The 19,012-nt window shown below is 43.7% G+C and overlaps 1 protein-coding gene across 4 annotated transcripts in view; it reads right to left on the minus strand.

Annotated features, from left to right (window-relative positions):
* Window positions 1-19,012, minus strand: part of DLGAP2 (DLG associated protein 2) — a 634,262-nt gene that overhangs the window by 463,459 nt on the left and 151,791 nt on the right. For 2 of the 4 annotated variants that reach the window (XR_008710213.1, XM_055567595.1), the window contains one exon: window positions 2,023-2,079. The exons of the other annotated variants lie outside the window; for them this stretch is intronic. Coding sequence is in view for 1 of the 2 variants with exons in the window: in XM_055567595.1 (XP_055423570.1) it covers window positions 2,023-2,079 (57 nt within the window). In the remaining variant the exon portion in view is untranslated. The remainder of the gene's footprint in view (window positions 1-2,022; window positions 2,080-19,012) is intronic. 4 annotated transcript variants of the gene reach the window in all.

Consider the following 19,012-nt stretch of genomic DNA (forward strand, 5'->3'; position numbering starts at 1 on the left):
ACTCTTCCAAAAGTTTAGGAAGAATTAACACAGATTCTTTCCAAAAAATGTAAGAAAAGGGAACACTTCCAAGTCATTTTATAAGATCAGTTTACCCTGATACCAAAATCAAAGGCCTGATGAGAAAAGAAGGATAAGGATAAATGTCTCTCATGAACATGGATGCAAAAATTCTCCATAAAATACTGGCAGAACTAATCCAGTAACATATAAAAATAATTATAAGCTCTTGACAGACACTCAGCAAGCTAGGATAGAAGGGAGCTACCTCAATCTGAAAAAGACATCTACAAAAATCTACAACTAACATTGTACCTAATGGAGATAGACTGAACGCTGTCTCCCAAAGAGCAAGAACAAGACTGGGATGCCCACTTTCACCTCTTCTATTCAATGTAACACTGGAGGCCCCCAAAAAGGCAGTGAAAAGAAACAGAAGCATCCAGATTGGAAAGGAAGAAGTAAAACTAACACTATTTGCTGTTGACATAATCCTGTACCTAAAAAATTTTAAGAAATCCATTAAAAACAATTAGAACCAATAAGTAAGTTCTGTAAGGTTGAAGGATACAAGATTGATATAAAAAATCAATTGTAGTTCTAAAACAGGTGGCTAATGGGAAGCTGTTGTATAGCACAGGGAGCTCAGCTTGGTGCTCTCTGATGATCCAGAGGCCAGGATGAGGCGTGCTGGGAGGGAGGCTCCAGAGGTGGGGCGTGCACATGTACGTGTAGCTGAGTCCCTCTGTTGTGCACCACACTGTAGATCAATTATACTGAAACAAAAAAATAAATACAGGACCCACAAAAAATGAGAGTAGTTCCATTTACAACTGCATCAAAAGAATAAAATATTTAGGAATAAACTTAACAAAAGAAAGCCTTATACTCTGAAAACTACAAACACTTTTGAAAGAAACTAAATATCTAAACAAACAAAAAAGCATCTCAAGTTTATGAATCAGATAATACTGTCAAGGCGGCAACACTCTTCAGGCTGATTAGATTCAATGTTATCTGCACCACTGACTTCTTTTTAGACACTAACAATGTGACTGCAAAATGCATACAAAATTGCAACAGACCCAGAATAGCCAAAACAACCTTGAAAGACAACAAAAAGTTGAAGGACTCACGTGTGGATTTTGAAATTTCCTACAAAATAGTAATCAAGACAGTGTGGTTCTGGCACAGAACTGATTAGTGTAACACAATTGAGACTCCAGATATAAATTCACATATTTCATGGTCAGATGACCTTCAACAAATGGGCCAAGACGACTGAACGGGAAGAGGAGACTTCTCAACAGATGGTACTGAGACAACCAGCAGCCATGCACAAAAGAATGAGGCAGGACCCTAATCTCATACACACACAAAAAGTAACTCACAATGGATAAAACACCTGAACTCTTAGAAGAAAATACTGTGGCACAATTTTATGACTTTGGATTTGGAAATAAACTGATGATGCTAAGAAACGTCTGGAGATGATGGTGGTGATGGTTGCACAACAGATTGAACACACTTTATGCCACTGAGCTGGACATTTAAGAATGGTTAAAATGACAAATTTTAAGTTGCATGTATTTTTCCATAATTAGAGTAACAAAAAATTTAACCTTTAAAGATTAAAAAAATATTAATTTTAAAAAGGAATAAAGTTCAAACACAATGTGAATGAACTCAACCTTGAAAACATTATGCTCAAGCGAAAAACTCCCAAGACCTCATTGTCACATGATTCCATGAATCGTCCAGAACAGGGAACTCCACAGAGACATGAAGTAGATCAGGGGTGCCTAGGACTGGGGTGAGGGCTGGGAGGACAAGGGGATGAAAATGTCCTGAAATTGTAGTGGTGTTGTATAAACTCAAAGTCAGGGGATTATACACTCCAAATGGGTAAACTGTGTAGTGTGTGAAGTATTTCTCAACAGAGTTGGCTTTTTCAAATGAGGAAACATTCCTTGGGTAGAGGGAAAGTTTGCTTTTAGTTACAAGAGTGTAATGCTTCCTCACCTTTCCAACTAGTTCTTGCTTTGAAATTCCGTAATCAAGACACGGAGATTCTAGACACTAAAAGAAAACAAAAACAGAAGAATAAATTTCTTCTAAATTTCTGGGGAAGAATGAGAAGAAAGTTCACAGGATACACACAGCATAGAGCAAAGCACATCATCTTTTAAAGTTTTCAAGCATGTACAAGTAATGATACAAACTTAAACACTACTACAAGATATATGCTATATTCAATAGGATAAAATCAGCCAGAAAGAGAAAGATGAGGACTGCGTCAAAAAATAAAATCCAACTCTTTAAGTTCTCCCAAATAAACAGACATGAACAAGAATTGAGGTGTATTATAGTTGCGTTCAGGACAAGACTTTCAATAGAAAGGAGATTTCATAACAGATAAATAGTAAAATCTATCATGAATGCACATGCATCGAACGGCTAAAGCAAAAACTGTAGAATATTTAAGAATAAAGTCTACCTCCCATCTCGTATAACATCTCAGGGTGGCAAATAATGTGAGGCTGTGAAGACTGAATAAAATATGAATAAAGATTATTTAGTATATTCAAATAAATGGAGACGTGTATAGTGCTATGTGATAAGAGTCTCTGAGTGTCAGCTCTTTCCAACCTTATCTGTAAATCCAACATAATCCCAAACAAAATTTCAAACAGGATTGTTTGGAAACTTGAAACATGATTTTAAAGTTTACCTGGATGAATAAACATGTCAGGAGATAAAGGGGGATAACCCTGTCAGTTACTACAAAGCTTACTGTGAATGCGGCATGAAACTGCTGGAGCGATGGAAGCAAAGAAAAATCCAGAAATAAACCAAAGTATGAGTGGGAAATACTGTGTCTCAATTAAAGTTGGACAAAGAAGGCTTAATGGATTAATTTAGGTGTGGACAGCTGGACGGCCACCTGAAGAAAATCACTTGATCCTGGAATTGATCTCTGATCTGATTTGGTCTGCAGACAGGGTGACTGACTAGGGTGACCCTGTGCCCTGCGGAAGGGGACTGGACTCTATGGCTCGGGGTGGCATAAGTACTGAAACAACCACAAGGAGATGCCTGTGATCTGGTGCCAGGGGAAGGAAAGGCCTGAGGTCACTCAGTATTTGCTGCCACGGGACGTTTTATGGGGTTCTGGGTGGTTTCTATTTGTTCTGAAGAATCAGAGGACAGAGAGTGCGGAGCTGGTGCTGAGTGTCAAATGCAGCTGGCTTTCAGGGCCGGAGAATAAATACAGCGGGTGGTCAGCTCGGCCGCCCTCTCCCCCAGCCCGTCACACTGACCCCAAGGAGGAGGGCAAGAGATGGGGGTGGGGGGTACACAGCCCCCCATGGCTCAGGAGGTGCCGGCCTTCGACTTTCCTGAGACAGTCAGCAAGATGTGAGATGAGGGCCTGACCAGAGCAAGGAGAAGAGGCAGAAAACCCAGGGACGACGGTGTGCGGACAAGAATGACCTGGAGACCACGGGGGCCTGGGAGTGCGGAGACAGTGAGGGGACAGGCTGGCTGAGAGAGAGGTCGCCCTCAGGGGCGCTGTCCCTGCCCTGCCGAGACGCACACAGCCCTGGGAGCAAGGCCCAGGCAGCACAGAGACGCCCAGGTCCACCTGCAGGCAAGTGACACTTAAAGCAGGAAACGTGGACGGCAACTCCAGGGACCCATCAAGGGAGAAGGGCAGATGACAAAACTTGGAAAAATGTCTGCACTGAGGGAAAACTGACAAAGAAACAGCCACAGAAGGAAAACTGGGTTTTAGAGGAGGCAGAGAGGAAATGTGCCACAAGCGACGGTTGTGTGGATAAGACTTGTCGAGGACATGAGGAAGAATGAAAAAGGGCCTGAACTTGAGTTTTAACATCAAATTGTCTTGTAAATCAGTGGTGACATGTTCCCAGCCATCTCCAAATCCTGCTTTCCCCAGAACCAGCATGACCCCTTGTCTAATCCTTCCCTGCCTCCCTCCCAGGGCCGGAGTTCAGGCTGTCAGGCACATGTCCAGCCCGAGGGGCGCTGGAAGCTCACTGGGTCTTCTCAGATGCCACCGCATCCAGATCATGAGCCCGAGAGTCCAGGGAACAACCTCAGACTCTCTGACCGGCTCCTGCTTCCTAATGTTCCAGCTATGACTCAAGACTGCCGGGAGCCGGCGAGAGACATTCCACTCGTGACAAAGGTCATGAGGAAGGAGGCTCGGCATATGCAAAGGCGGGATCGAGTCTCGGGAGTGCCCCCGGATATTCTTGAGCATCTACCCCCAAAAACCAGAGTCTGCCTACTTTATTGCTTTGTGCTCTCACCTCTGACTTTACTGGGGGCTGTCCCCCACCACCATCTCGCTGTCTCTGTCAAAGAGTTAACTTACAGCTCCAATTAATAAAGTTCCTGGGCAATTAGGAGTGTTTAAATCCAAACCCCTCAGATGGCTCTCTAACTCACCTGACAAGTTTACCCAGACACCTACAGCTACGCATACGATTGTTTACAGTCTCCCAGCCTCCAGAGGCACGGGAAGCTTAAGATATTCAAATAGCTTAGAGCCTCTCAGAGAATTAGAAACTGTCAGAATAAAACTGGTAAAAGATTTCATTGATGAGCCAATGTTTGTTGCCAAGTTTTCACATCCCCTGAATTGTATCCTTGAATGTGTATTAATTAATAGAGTTGGTATGTAGAAAAAATAAGTAGTGGCCTTGGTGTTAGTAACTTTAGACCCTTAAGGTAATAAATTCTTTCCTTTGTAAACCCATTACACATCCACCCTATAGGAACGTAATCTTATCTTCGGAAGATGGCGCCAAACCTTAAAATAATTACTCTTAGAGAAAATAAGTCTTTGTTGATAAGTCCTTGTCAAGAGTCATAAAATGTTAATAGGCCTTCTGGCCAGAAGATGATGTAAATCACCTAAACCATTTGTATACGATAAATTTGCAGGAAAGAAACCCTGGTTTTTGATAAGCATCAAAGACTGCTGACTTCGCATCCCCTATTATCCTCTATGTGTAACTTAGGGTATAAAAGCCCCTGTTGAAAATAAAGCTATGGGCCTTGCTCACCAACGCTTGGTCTCCCCATGTCATTCTTCCCTTTAACTTCCAGCTGAGTGTCCATCTGGAGCGCGGATATCCTCTGCGACCATTTATTTGCCTGGGCTTCTAAGACCCACTCGAGAAGGTGTCTAAGGTGGGGCACCTTCCGCTAATCGAGAGGGCGCCTGCGGCCTCCGTGGTCAGAGCTAACCTGGTGTCACGGGTTATATTGATTTTCCGCGTAAACCAAGCCACTCAGCTTCTTTTCTCCACTGAATTTTCCTACTGAGCTATCCTCATTCTATTACTCTTTATTATCTCTAATTAACATTTGAATAGGTCGCCTAGCCGTCTCTCCTTCGAATACCCTGGATCAGCCGGGGCTGGACCTCGGCACAAGACCACATGTATACACTTGTTAAGAAGCTCAAGGAGCCATTGGCTTTTCTTATTAAGTTCAACTCTACCCAGCCACCAACCCAGGAGCAGATGGAAGTCTCGGATGATTAAAGAGCCTTGAGACGTGGTTTTCTTTCAGTAATTATCAGAGATTGGAGGTCACTTTCCATGAAGCAAATTAAGAAACATTTATTTTAATTAATGTACATTCAAGCTCTCAGAGTACAAATATAAATGGAATTTTGCTGCAAAAGATAATTGTGTGGCATTGCCTGAGCTGGAGAAAGAAATGCTGCAGAGTCAGCCAGGACACAGGACAGGGCAGGCACTACTACTCGGGTGGGAATGGGGGACACATGGGAGGGGGGACCGCAGTCCAGGCCTCAGTGCAGCTAGTCCAAGGGCGTTAAAGAAAGAATGGCCACCAGTGAAGATGGTCACTCCCAACACGCAGGAACAGTTTGGGGGTGGCTGATGTAACAAGGGGAAAATAATCAACTGGCTCCCAATTATACAAAGCTGCACGGTAATGAAGTGAAGAGAAGAGCATACAAGGGTATGAGGTCTGAAAGGGGTAGCTGAGCACTGCTAGAGGCAGGCTGGGGCCAGGGGACCACACAGCTGTTGGGTGGTTGGCTCCGAGGCAGTGTGCAAGTGATGGGGATGGGGGCAGACCAGGGTGTCCTTTTCTGCTGATGAAATCAGACCACACGGGATCACTGCCTTCCAGGTCTCTGAGCGTCACCATCACAGTGCCAGGGGACACGAGCCGCTTCAGCAGCATCTCCAGACTGCCCGACACTGCCGCTTTCCAGGACACGCTGGCCTGCGACGCCTCATAACCAGAGGAGGACCGACCCGTAGGTAGGGCATGTGACCGGCCATGAGGTGGCGGGACGGGCACGTGTTGGAAGCACCCAGACCCAGCTGACCACAGCCCTCAAACCACACATCCCCGGAAAGAGAGTACCATCCCGAAGGTGGCGTCACTGGATGTGTCCAGGGCGCCTCTTTAGAATCTTCCTCTGGGTCACTCCCACTGTGACAGGTCCTCCATCTCCGCGGTGGGCCCCAAAGTCGTGACTCATTGTGTGTTCCACTGCACACAGGCCTCTTCCCGGGAGACACTGCCATGCGTGTTTCATAAGCGACCGAGGTGGCTCACTTCTCTGTGGATAAAGCTCCCACAGATTGACTGTCACGAGAGCTTTTGAATCAGAAACTGGAACAGGAACACGCAGTCCTGCAGCCACAAGCACAGGAAGGTGGACAGTGAAAGGTCACACACATGAATCCTGAGCGTGGCCGAGAGCAGCCCCAAGGGTGAGACGGACCTCGACTGCACCTAACAGGCACAACCTCAAGGCCAGACAATGATACATGAGACACTGAGACAAACAGAAAAAAGAGTCATCAGAATAAATAAGAACAATGTTCTTTCTCTTATAGGCCCATTTTTTTCAGTGTGTCCTTAAGGTCATGTATACTTCTTAAATACAAATAATAAAGATAGAAATGTAAAAATATTTTTAATTAGCTGAAAATATACATACAAACATTGTGACACCTTTAAATAACTGACAAGTATTTAAATTTGAAGCAATGGGCATGACTGATGGAGCTGATAAGAAACTTTAAAAATAAAATTTTAAGTGTAGAACTATCTTCTCAGATGTAAACAAACTTTTTCAACAAAGTTTGTGTAAAACAAACTAACAAAGTGAGTGTAAAACTATTGGTACAGTTGTCACAAGAAAGCTGAGAAAACACGTTCTCAATAAACACTTGAGTGGAAGGCAAAATACACCACCTACAGAAGTGCTGGGTTCACCTCCTAGAATGTTACTCAAAACAGAATTATTCAAAGATTCATTTCCCTGTTAGAAACATGAGCGGGAATTACAGGCTGAGAAATCCTCAGGCATAGATGATGAGGTTAAGTCTTACATGACATAGATTCTAACATGTAGTATCAGTGTGATTTGCTCATAATCATCAAAGCCCAAATCTAAACCCTTGCATTTACTGCCAAAGATTACTGCCACCAGGCTCAGTGTGAATACAAAGCAAAAATATCCATACAACCAAACTATAACAGCATCGTCCTTCTTTAGCTCTCAAAGAGCTTGATATCACAATGAATCAACGCTATAATAAGGATCCAGCAACTGCCACAAGCATAAACCTGACATCACATCTGCTCCCTTCAATGACACCTCTCCTTCTCCACCAAATTGGAAAAATCAAGCTTAAAGGATTTGTGTTTGCTAATTAAAATGATCAGGGACACAAAGTTCAGATGATTAAACATAGGTGAATTCAAAACATCCCAACATAAAACTGTGAAAATAAAGCTGGTTGCTCCCAGGAAAGAGCTGGCTTTCTCTTGCAGAGCAAACCCTCACAGCCAGAGACAAAACTTAATTTGAAGATTCTGCCTCTGAAACCAGCTTTCAACAGTCACTTAATCTGTGGTGACAGCAGATAAACAGCACACAAAGTGTAGTCATGGACTTAGACAACGCACGATGGACGAGGCCAGGATGGCAGAAATGCCTGATTCCACCCTGGCATCCATTCCTATGGCCTGGCACGGAGGACAGCCCTTGTGGTACAGAGAAAACAAGACAATGTGTGAACAAGATCACTGAGGTCGTGAAAACCAGAGAGACCTGCCTGCCTCCAGACCCAGGGGTCCCAGCCCTGTGGGACGCTGCTGCTGCTGCTGCTGCTAAGTCGCTTCAGTCGTGTCTGACTCTGTGCGACCCCATAGACAGCAGCCCACCAGGCTCCCCCGTCCCTGGGATTCTCCAGGCAAGAACACTGGAGTGGGTTACCATTTCCTTCTCCAATGCATGAAAGTGAAAAGTGAAAGTGAAGTCGCTCAGTTGTGTCCGACTCCTCATGACCCCATGGACTGTAGCCCTCCAGGCTATTCTGTCCATGGGATTTTCCAGGCAAGAGTACTGGAGTGGGTTGCCATTTCCTTCTCCGCTGTGGGATGGGAAACAGGGAAAAAACATCTCTGAGCAACTGTTCCTGAAAAGTCACGTGGGACACCGAGAGACCCAGGAGATTAGGAATGCAAATTGCAGGTGATTCATAGGCGGGGGAAACGGCAAATCTAGGCGTGAACCGGGTAATGCCTGTGAGGCCCACAGGTACCAATGTTGGCGAGAAACACTTAGAAGCCACAGCCATGACCTTGAGACTCTTATGACCCAGCTACTCCAGGCTGCCGGTCCCCATGGCCAGGCTGTCAGTAGCGTCTGCTTCCCTCACCAAGGACAGCCCACCCTACCCGGGACACCCGGGAAGCGGGTCCGTGAGCAGCAGTGGCACTGAGTGAGGCTGGGCCACAGCTCGGCCTGGAGCCAGGAGGGGAGCGTGGATGGAGACTCAAGCCTCCAGCAACCCTGCACCTGCCTTAGATGGGCTCCCAGGTCTCCTGGATGTGGGGGAGTAAGAGGAAATGGGGCCAGAATCAGTGCCCCCCGCCGCTGAGATGAGGCTGCAGAGAGAGGTCTGGGGTCACAGTGTCAGATTCTGAACCACACGGACAGGAAGCCTCATCAGGGGCCTGGTTTCCAGTTTCTGGGAGTTTTTAAAGAGGGGCTGATAGACCCATGCTGAGAAAAATAGAGCATGCTAAAGACTTCGGGGTTCCGTCCTGCACTTAAATTACAGCAATTAAGTAATTATCATACACCCCCAACTATGGTCCTAAGATATTTTTTCTTCAATATAAAAATTAAGAGGAAACCTGTGACAATGGAGTAGAATATTGAGCCTTATTACAATATCTTTCCCCTCAACCTATTTCAATCAGGGCTTCCCAGGTGGTTCAGCGGTAAAGAATCCCCCTGCCAATGCAAGAGACACAGGAGACACAGACTAGATTCTTGGGTCGGGAAGATTCCCTGGAGGAGGAAATGGCAACCCATTCAGTATGTTTGCCTGGGAAATCCCCCATTGGACAGAGGAGCCTGGTGCGCTACAGTCCATGGGGGTTGCAGAGTCAGACACGACTGAGTGAGCACACACACACAGCCTATTTCCAAATGGACGGCACAGGTGGCTCAGAGGGAAAGGGTGCTCCTGAGTGAGGGACAGTTCAGACAACCGGGCCTCCCCACACCTGCCCCCTGCCCAGAGGGTGGTCCAGGCTGAGCTGCAGCCTCTCGGAGAAGGCAGGAAAGTGGTGGGCTGGGGCCTCCCTCTCCAAGTCACACTTGAGGTAAACTTGATCTTCCCACAAGCAACCACCCCGTGAAGCCGAGTCCCAGCAGGAGGAGCGGCAGGGAAGGCAGAGCGTGGAGGACACAGGGTGACCTCGCGGCAGCCATGCTGAGCCCGGCTGGGGGCACAGCTGCGGTGACGTGAAGAAGTGCGGGGCTGCGGGGAGTCTGGTGGGGCCTCTCCAGGGGCCCGAGCTGCACGTTTAGAGGTGCCAGTAGGACCCATGTCCTCCTTCACAAACCAGACGCCATCAGGTGCAGAAGGAGGCCGGCTGGGGGAGGTTTCCGGCCCCCAGTCCAGCCACAGCAGAGGTCAGGCAGCACACGAAGTCAGTCTGCTGTCCAGCTTCCAGCCCACATGGTGTGCAGGACCACCCCAACTGGACACTGAACACCTATCATTTCCAGATTTAAGGACCCATTCAAGGCTCCTCCACCTAGAAAAGATTCAGATTTTCAGCAAGTTTATGTTTGAGATTCCTAAATCCACTTTGCAGTTTTTCTGTATCTGTGAATACAAACCACTCAAATTCCAAAGAAAAGAGATATGAAAAGAAGCAGGTGTATATTTTGTCTTATCCTCATAAATGACAAGAACACTGAGTAACATAAATATTAATGTTTATTTTAAAGTGTCTTACTATTTCAAATTACCTCCTAAAAAATAAACTATCACTGTTAACACAGGACCTGACCATGAGTAAGTACCATGAGCTCTCAAAACATAATGCTCATCATTTCATGGCTGTAAATGTTTACTGACAAGAATACTGTTTTGACTGCCAGCTTTAAATCCTACATTTTATAACTTCTAACTCCCAACGAGTGGAAATATATTAATCTAATTGAATGCAAATTAAAATATTATATCAAAGCATCCCAACAACAATCAAAGAGGGCCTCCTGCAGCCAGGAGATCACCCCTTCTGTGTGTTTCTGGCCAAAACAGATTTCAGAACACTGAAATTTTGTTTCCAAGAAGTGTGGACATAATTAAACAATGAAATGTGATGACGCATCTGTCTACCTGAAGTAAGAACTAAGAAATGACCCTTCTTAGGGGGTCTCAAGTGTGTGTGTTAGTCCTTTGGTCATGCCTGACTCTTTGCAGCCCCATGGACTGTAGTTCACCAGGCTCCTCTGTCCGTGGGATTCCCCAGGCAAGAAAACTGGAGTGGGTAGCCATTTCCTTCTCCAGTGAATCTTCCTAACCTGAGGATCGAACCATGGTCTCCTGCATTGCAGGCAGATTCTTTCCTGTCTGAGCCATAGGGAAGCCCAGACCTGAACTTTAACCCTAGTGGACCTAAGGCTGTCAGCTCTTAAATACCAGGGATTTAACCATTATTTGCTGTTTAGGGCTGGGCCCCTTGAGCCAGAGAGAAAATGATGCTACTGGCATTAATGCATCCTTGGTTGGTCCAGGCCTGGTCGAGGGGTGGAGGGTGAGTGCACACCCTGACTCTCACTCCAATACCATCCTGTTTTTTTAATTTATTTAATTGGAGGCTAATTACTTTACAATATTGTAGTGGTTTTTGCCATACATTGACATGACCATCCCACTCTCTGAATTACACCCACCACATACTGTCAGCAACAGGAATAAAGCACACCAAATACACCCCACCAGAGCCATGCACTCAAACCCAACAGTGCATGCAGAAACAACTTACAAACAATAAAGCAAAACACGATTTGGAGTCATATATTTGTAGTTAGCTCAGCTGCCAACTTTATGTCAATACATCTGTTGAGAGGCCTACATACCCACACTCAAATGACCCACATTCTCTGCAACAATGGAAAAGCACTGTGATTAATTTCCCCAATCTTGTCCATCAATTTTATAAGCTATTGAGTAAAATATCAAATAACGCCAGGACCCTAACCATAGAGGGTCTATCAGTGTGTATGTGTCAACACCCAGGCTTCCCAGAACAAGGAAAATCACCATTTCCAAAGCTGAGGCTTCAAATTAAATTACTTCCATGTTTGATTTTAAAAGTGTGAATTCAGAAGCAACCCTTGGATATCGTCTATTCTAAGCCGCATATTTCATGGATACAGAACTTGAGGAAGAGGAAGAATTGAGTCAATTTCCCAAGGAGACCTAGGTTCGATCCTTGGGTCAGGAAGATCCGCTGGAGAAGGGATAGGCTACCCACTCCAGTATTCTGGCCTGGAGAATTCCATGGACTGTACAGTCCATGGGGTCGCAAAGAGTCAGACACGACTAAGACACTTTCACTTACCTAAGCCACACAGCTACTCTTCCCATCACTGTGGACGCCCAGGCTCCTGCAGGATCCCTAGGAAAGGGTCCATCAGCCACGGGCACACTGCTTCCCACCCAGCCAGAGAGAAGCCTCAAGGGTGACGGCTCAGCTCACGGCCACATTTCCCCAAGACTGGGGCAGAACCTGCTGCCACAACGTGAGTGGTGGTCTATCCTCCACGGTTCACTCCAGTTATAGGTAGAAACAAGCTACTTAATTTCTCAGCACTTCAGCTCCTCGGCATCTGCCTATCGCATGTTCTCACAGTTCCAGCAGTACTCAAAGACAGGTTTTCATTTATCTCTAATTCAATTCTATGCAGATCTACTTAGAAGAGCCACAATCATGAGGAGTTTGTGAAATTGTTTCTATGTATATTTCAGAACAGTTACAGAAAATGGTTGAAAACACTGATGCAGAAGGTTGAATTTCTTTCAAAAAGCCTACCAATCTAACAGTTGGTGGGACGTGAATTTATACTTAACTGCCTTTTAAAATACTTTCCTAAAGATTTCAAAGAGGACAACTGACATTCATGTACCCAGAGCCACAGAGTATCATTTGGGGAATAAAAAAGCACGTGAATTATCTTCAGAGAATAATCTCTTGGCCGACATAGCAGAGCATCAACCAGCAAACACCCTTTGCCTTGGAGGGTGCATCCTGCCGCTGGACGATACAAATAACCAAACGGTGCTGCTCCATCTTGGGCCTGATCAGCACATGCTCACCAGGCCAGCATGTCCACAAACACTGCTACATTCAGGCTGTCAGATTCATTTCCTGCAATTTTCTGAATAATTCCCCAGCTTGTTTGGAATTTTTGTTTAGTTTGCAGACGTCCTGTTGAGAATAAAGTTGATCAAGTATCTGTGAGTCTACTTGTTAACTTATTCTTTCACCAATACCCACAAAGCAACAACTGCTCTGGGGGCTGTGGACACAAGAAATATTTGCTTTTTTAAAAAAGTGTCCAAAGCAGATTTAGAGTGAAGGCTTCAAACTTCTTACACAAGTATTCAGCACTTCTACTGCACAAGTGAACAGAGAAGAATTCAAGTTCAAAGCTATAACTGTAACAGAATAAGTAAGAGAAATGAATTGTGGATTAGTGTTCAATTCTTTTCTTTTCTCTTACAAATTAATTCTGAGCATAAACAACACTCTGTTTAGAAGTGTTGCCTCCAAGAGAGCAAGTTGACCTGAGTATCGTGGAAATTCTGGTCCACATCCACACAAGTAAGAGCAGATGGCCTCTTTTCTCTTCTTAATTATCTATGCATTAACTAAAAATGAGAAAGAAAACCTTTAAACAGCAAATAAAAAAATTAACAAGCTACAAAGTTAATACAAAATATAGAAACAAAGAGATAAAATGCACTGAAAGAGCTGAGACTCTACTGACAAACCAAGACAGCGGCCGGGACATCTGGATGTTAACAATGAAAACCCAGCAGTGTCCGCACCCTAGAGGAGACGAGCCAGAATAGACAGGGAAGTTTTAAAAATCCTACTCACAACAGGACTTGAAACTGAAGATGCTTTTCCAAGTATAAATCTTAATCAAGTATGTCCAAAATCTGAGTAGGGAGAGTAAAAAATATTATTTAGAACATAAAAGAAATACTGAATACATGGAAATATATACTGTACAAGGGGAGAAGATTAAATATAGTAAAGCTATAAGTTCTCCATCAAATAGTCTATAAATTCAAACTGATTTGAATTGACATCTCAATAGTGTTTTGGAAAACTTGGTAAGTAGTTTTCACATGGAAAAAGTAAGAGGTCTAGAATAATTAAATAATTTTAAAAAATGTGTAGACTTACTCTACCAAGTATTTTATACTTTAAGGGCATAATCATTAAGAAGATGAATTATTGCCAAAAGGCTTACTAAATAGACCACAGAAACAAAATAGAAAGCCCTGGAGTAGACCCATACTCATGTGGGAACTTGACATGTAACGGTGATGTAGTTCATATTGATAAAAAGTTGACTGAATTGGAATAACAGGCTATTCCTACTGAAAACTAAAATCAGATCTGACCCCAAACCCTACACCAACTCTGAGCAAATTATATAACAGCAAAATGCAAAGTTTAAAGCCTTAAGAAGAAATAACTGGCATCTTTTATCATATGTAACGTGTAGAAGGTATTCTAAACAAAATTTAAAAAACAAAAGTTGGAAAACAGAAAAAAAGTAGACTTAAAACTTAACTAAAATTAACATTTTAAGACATATGCACAATAGACACCACAAACAGATTACAAAAGAAATCACAGTTGACAAAGGATTCAGTTAAGTTCAGTTGCTCAGTCGTGTCCAACTCTTTGTGACACTCTTTGGCCTGAAACATGCCAGGCCTCCCTGTCCATCATCAGCTAGAGCTTGCTCAAATGCACGTCCATCGAGTCAGTGATACCATCCAGCCATCTTATCCTCTGTTGTCCCCTGTTCCTCCTGCCTTCAATCTTTCCCAGCATCAGGGTCTTATCCAAAGAGTCAGTTCTTTACATCAGGTGGCCAAAGTATTGGAGTTTCAGCTTCAGCATCAGTCCTTCCAATGAATATTCAGGACTGATTTTCTTTAGGATTGACTGGTTTGATCTCCTTGCTGTTCAAGGGACTATCAAGAGTCTTCTCCAACACCACAGTTCAAAGGATTAGTATCTGATATATATGAAGAACATAAATCAATCAGAGGGGCGGTCTTAAGATGGCAGAGGAATAGGACGGGGAGACCACTTTCTCCCCCACAAATTCATCAAAAGAACATTTAAATGCTGAGTAAATTCCACAAAACAACTTCTGAATGCTGGCAGAGAACATCAGGCACCCAGAAAAGCAGCCCATTGTCTTCGAAAGGAGGTAGGAAAAAATATAAAAGACAAAAAAAAGATACAAAAGAGGAAGGGACGGAGCTCTGTCCCGGGAAGGGAGTCTTGAAAAGAGAGGTTTCCAAACACCAGGAAACACTCTCACTGCCGAGTCTGTGGTGAGCCTTGGAAGCACAGTGGGCAACATAACAGGGAGGAAAAATAAATAAATAATTAAAACCCACAGATTACAAGCCCAACGGTAACTCCCCCAGCGGAGAAGCAGCGCAGACACCTGCACCCGCCACTAGCAAGCGGGGGCTGGACTGGGAGGTGTGGGCTGCATTACTTAGAGTAAGAACCGGGCCTGAATGCCCCTAAGGCAATCTGAGTGAACTAACTTGGGCTAGCAAACCAGACTGTGGGATAGCTATCACGCAAAAAGCCCTAACCTAAGACACCATCAGGCCCGCACACAGAACAAAGGACTGAACAGAACTAGCCGGCTGCAGACCATCCCCCTCTGGTGACAGGCAGCCAGAGCCAGAAGGGGGCAATCGCAGCACCACAGAGACATTATCTACCAAACTGCAAGCAGGCTTCTTTGCTAACTAAGACTTCTTGGGGTTCTGGACAGTCAACATCCGCCTGAGAAGGTGCGCCGGTTGTACACCCAGAAAACCGAGCGGCAGGGACGGGGGAGGTGATAAGTCACAGCGACCACACTCACCAAACACCTCATCACCTGAGCTGCTCGGACCTGGGAAGGGCACAAACGCAGGCCCAACCGAGTCTGCACCTCTGAGGACTACCCGAGTGCCTGAACCTGAGTGGCTTAGACCTGGGAGGTGCATGCAGCCCATGGCTGGCATTGGACGGTTCTTGGCAGAGCAACCTAGAGCCTGAGCAGTGTGGACAGGGAGGACACACGCACCGTGAGTGGGGGCAGGCCCAGTGTGGCTGAGACACTGCGAGAACACGCCAGTGTTATTTGTTTGCAGCGTCCCTTCCTCCCCACAGCATGACTGAACAAGTGAGCCTAAAAAAGGGTCCACCACCGCCCCCTTGTGTCAGGGTAGAAATCAGACACTGAAGAGACCAGCAAACAGAAGAAGCTAAAACGGAGGGAACTGCCTTGGAAGTGACAGGTGCAATAGATTAAAACCCTGTAGTTAGTACCGACTACTTAGGAAGGGGCCTATAGATCTTGAGAAATATAAGCCGGACCAAGGAACTATCTGAAAATGAACTGACCCCACAGTACCCACAACACCACCAGAGAAAGTCCTAGATATATTTTTACTATTTTTATGATCATTCTTTTTTTTAAATTAAAAAAAATTTTTAAGTCCTCTATTACTCCTTTAATTTTCACTTTTATAACCTACTATTATTTTGCAAAAAAAAAAAAAAGACCCTATTTTTTAAAGCAAACTCCATACATATATATATATTTATATTTTTTGTGACTTTTTTTTCTTCTTTTCTTTAATATTGTATTTTTGAAATTCCAACCTCTACTCTAGATTTTTAATCTGTGCTTTTTGGTATTTGTTATCAATTTTGTACCTTTAAGAACCCAATCATCAGTACCCATTTTTACTTGGGAGCGAGATTACTGGCTTGACTGCTCTCTCCCCCTTTGGACTCTCCTTTTTCTCCACCAGGTCACCTCTGTCTCCTCCCTACCCCTTCTCTTCTCTACCCAACTCTGTGAATCTCTGTGTGTTCCAGATGGTGGAGAACACTTAGGGAACTGATTACTGACTGGATCTGTCTCTCTCCTTTTGATTCCCCCCCTTTATTCTCCTGGCCACCTCTGTCTCCTTCCTCCCTCTTCTCTTCTCTGTATAACTCCGTGAACATCTCTGAGTGGTCCACTTGTGGAGTGCAGATAAGGAAGTGATTACTAGCTAGCTTGCTCTCTCCTCTTTTGATTCCACCTCATCTCATTTGGGTCACCTCTAACACCCTCCTCCCTCTTCTCTTCTCCATGTAACTCTGTGAACCTCTCTGGGTGTCCCTCACTGTGGAGAAACTTTTCATCTTTAACCTAGATGTTTTATCAATGGTGTTGTATAGAATGAGAAGTCTTGAGACTACTGTAAAAATAAGACTGAAAACCAGAAGCAGAAGGCTTAAGTCCAAATCCTAAGAACACCAGAGACCTCCTGACTCCAGGGAACATTAATTGACAGGAGCTCATCAAACGCCTCCCTACCTACACTGAAACCAGGCACCACCGAAGGGCCAAGAAGTTCCAGAGCAAGACATTCCATGCAAAATCTCCAGCAACACAGGAACACAGCCCTGAGCTTCAATATACAGGCTGCCCAAAATTACTCCAAAACCACTGACATCTCATAACTCATTACTGGACACTTCACTGCACTCTAGAGAGAAGAATTCCAGCTCTACCCACCAGAACACCAACACAAGCTTCCCTAACCAAGAAACCTTGACAAGCCACCCATACAACCCCACCCACAGCAAGGAAACTCCACAATAAAGAGAACTCCACAAACTGCCATAATACAGAAAGGCCACCCCAAACTCAGCAATATAAACAAGATGAAGAGACAGAGGAATACCCAGCAGGTAAAGGAACAGGATAAATGCCAACCAAACCAAACAAAAGAGGAAGAGATAGGGAATCTACCTGATAAAGAATTCTGAATAATGATAGTGAAAATGATCCAAAATCTTGAAATCAAAATGGAATCACAGATAAATAGCCTGGAGACAAGGATTGAGAAGATGAAAGAAAGGTTTAACAAGAACCTAGAAGAAATAAAAAATGTCAAATATGTTATATATTAATTTTTGTTTTATCAAAGGAGATGTTTTCGGTATTCATAAATCTTTTGCAAATGTAAAAAAAAAAGAAATAAAAAAATGGTCAACATATAATGAATAATGCAATAAATGAGATCAAAAACTCTGGAGGCAACAAATAGTAGAATAACGGAGGCAGAAGATAAGATTGGTGAAGTAGAAGATAGAATGGTAGAAATAAATGAATCAGAGAGAAAAAAAGAAAAACGAATTAAAAGAAATGAGGACAATCTCAGAGACCTCCAGGACAGTGTTAAACACCCCATATTCGAATCATAGGAGTCCCAGAAGAAGAAGACAAAAAGAAAGACCATGAGAAAATACTTGAGAAGATAATAGTTGAAAACTTCCCTAAAATGGGGAAGCAAATAATCACCCAAGTCCAAGAAACCCAGAGAGTCCCAAACAGGATAAACCCAAGGCGAAACACCCCAAGACACATATTAATCAAATTAACAAAAACCAAACACAAAGAACAAATATTAAAAGCAGCAAGGGAAAAACAACAAATAACACACAAGGGGATTCCCATAAGGATAACAGCTGATCTTTCAATAGAAACTCTTCAGGCCAGGAGGGAATGGCAAGACATACTTAAAGTGATGAAAGAAAATAACCTACAGCCCAGATTACTGTATCCAGCAAGGATCTCATTCAAATATGAAGGAGAAATCAAAAGTTTTACAGACAAGCAAAAACTGAGAGAATTCAGCAACACCAAACCAGCTCTCCAACAAATGCTAAAGGATATTTTCTAGACAGGAAACACAAAAAGGGTGTATAAAATCTAACCCAAAACAATAAAGTAAATGGCAAAGGGATCATACTTATCAATGAATTACCTTAAATGTAAATGGGTTGAATGCCACAACCAAAAGACAAAGACTGGCTGAATGGATACAAAAACAAGACCCCTACATATGTTGTCTACAAGAGACCCACCTCAAAACAGGGGACACATACAGACTGAAAATGAAGGGCTGGAAAAAGATTTTCCATGCAAATAGAGACCAAAAGAAAGCAAGAGTAGCTATACTCATATCAGATAAAATAGACTTTAAAACAAAGGCTGTGAAAAGAGACAAAGAAGGACACTACATAATGATCAAAGGATCAATTCACAAAGAAGATATAACAATCATAAATATATATGCACCCAACATAGGAGTACCACAATATGTAAGAAAAATGCTAACAAGTATGAAAGGGGAAATTTAACAACAACACAATAATAGTGGGAGACTTTAACACCCCACTCACACCTATAGATAGATCACTAATCAAAAAATTAACAAAGAAATACAAACTTTAAATGATACAATAGACCAGTTAGACCTAACTGATATCTATAGGACATTTCACCCCAAAACAA

Source organism: Bubalus kerabau, chromosome 2 (assembly GCF_029407905.1).
Source record: "Bubalus kerabau isolate K-KA32 ecotype Philippines breed swamp buffalo chromosome 2, PCC_UOA_SB_1v2, whole genome shotgun sequence".
Lineage (NCBI taxonomy): Eukaryota > Metazoa > Chordata > Mammalia > Artiodactyla > Bovidae > Bubalus > Bubalus kerabau.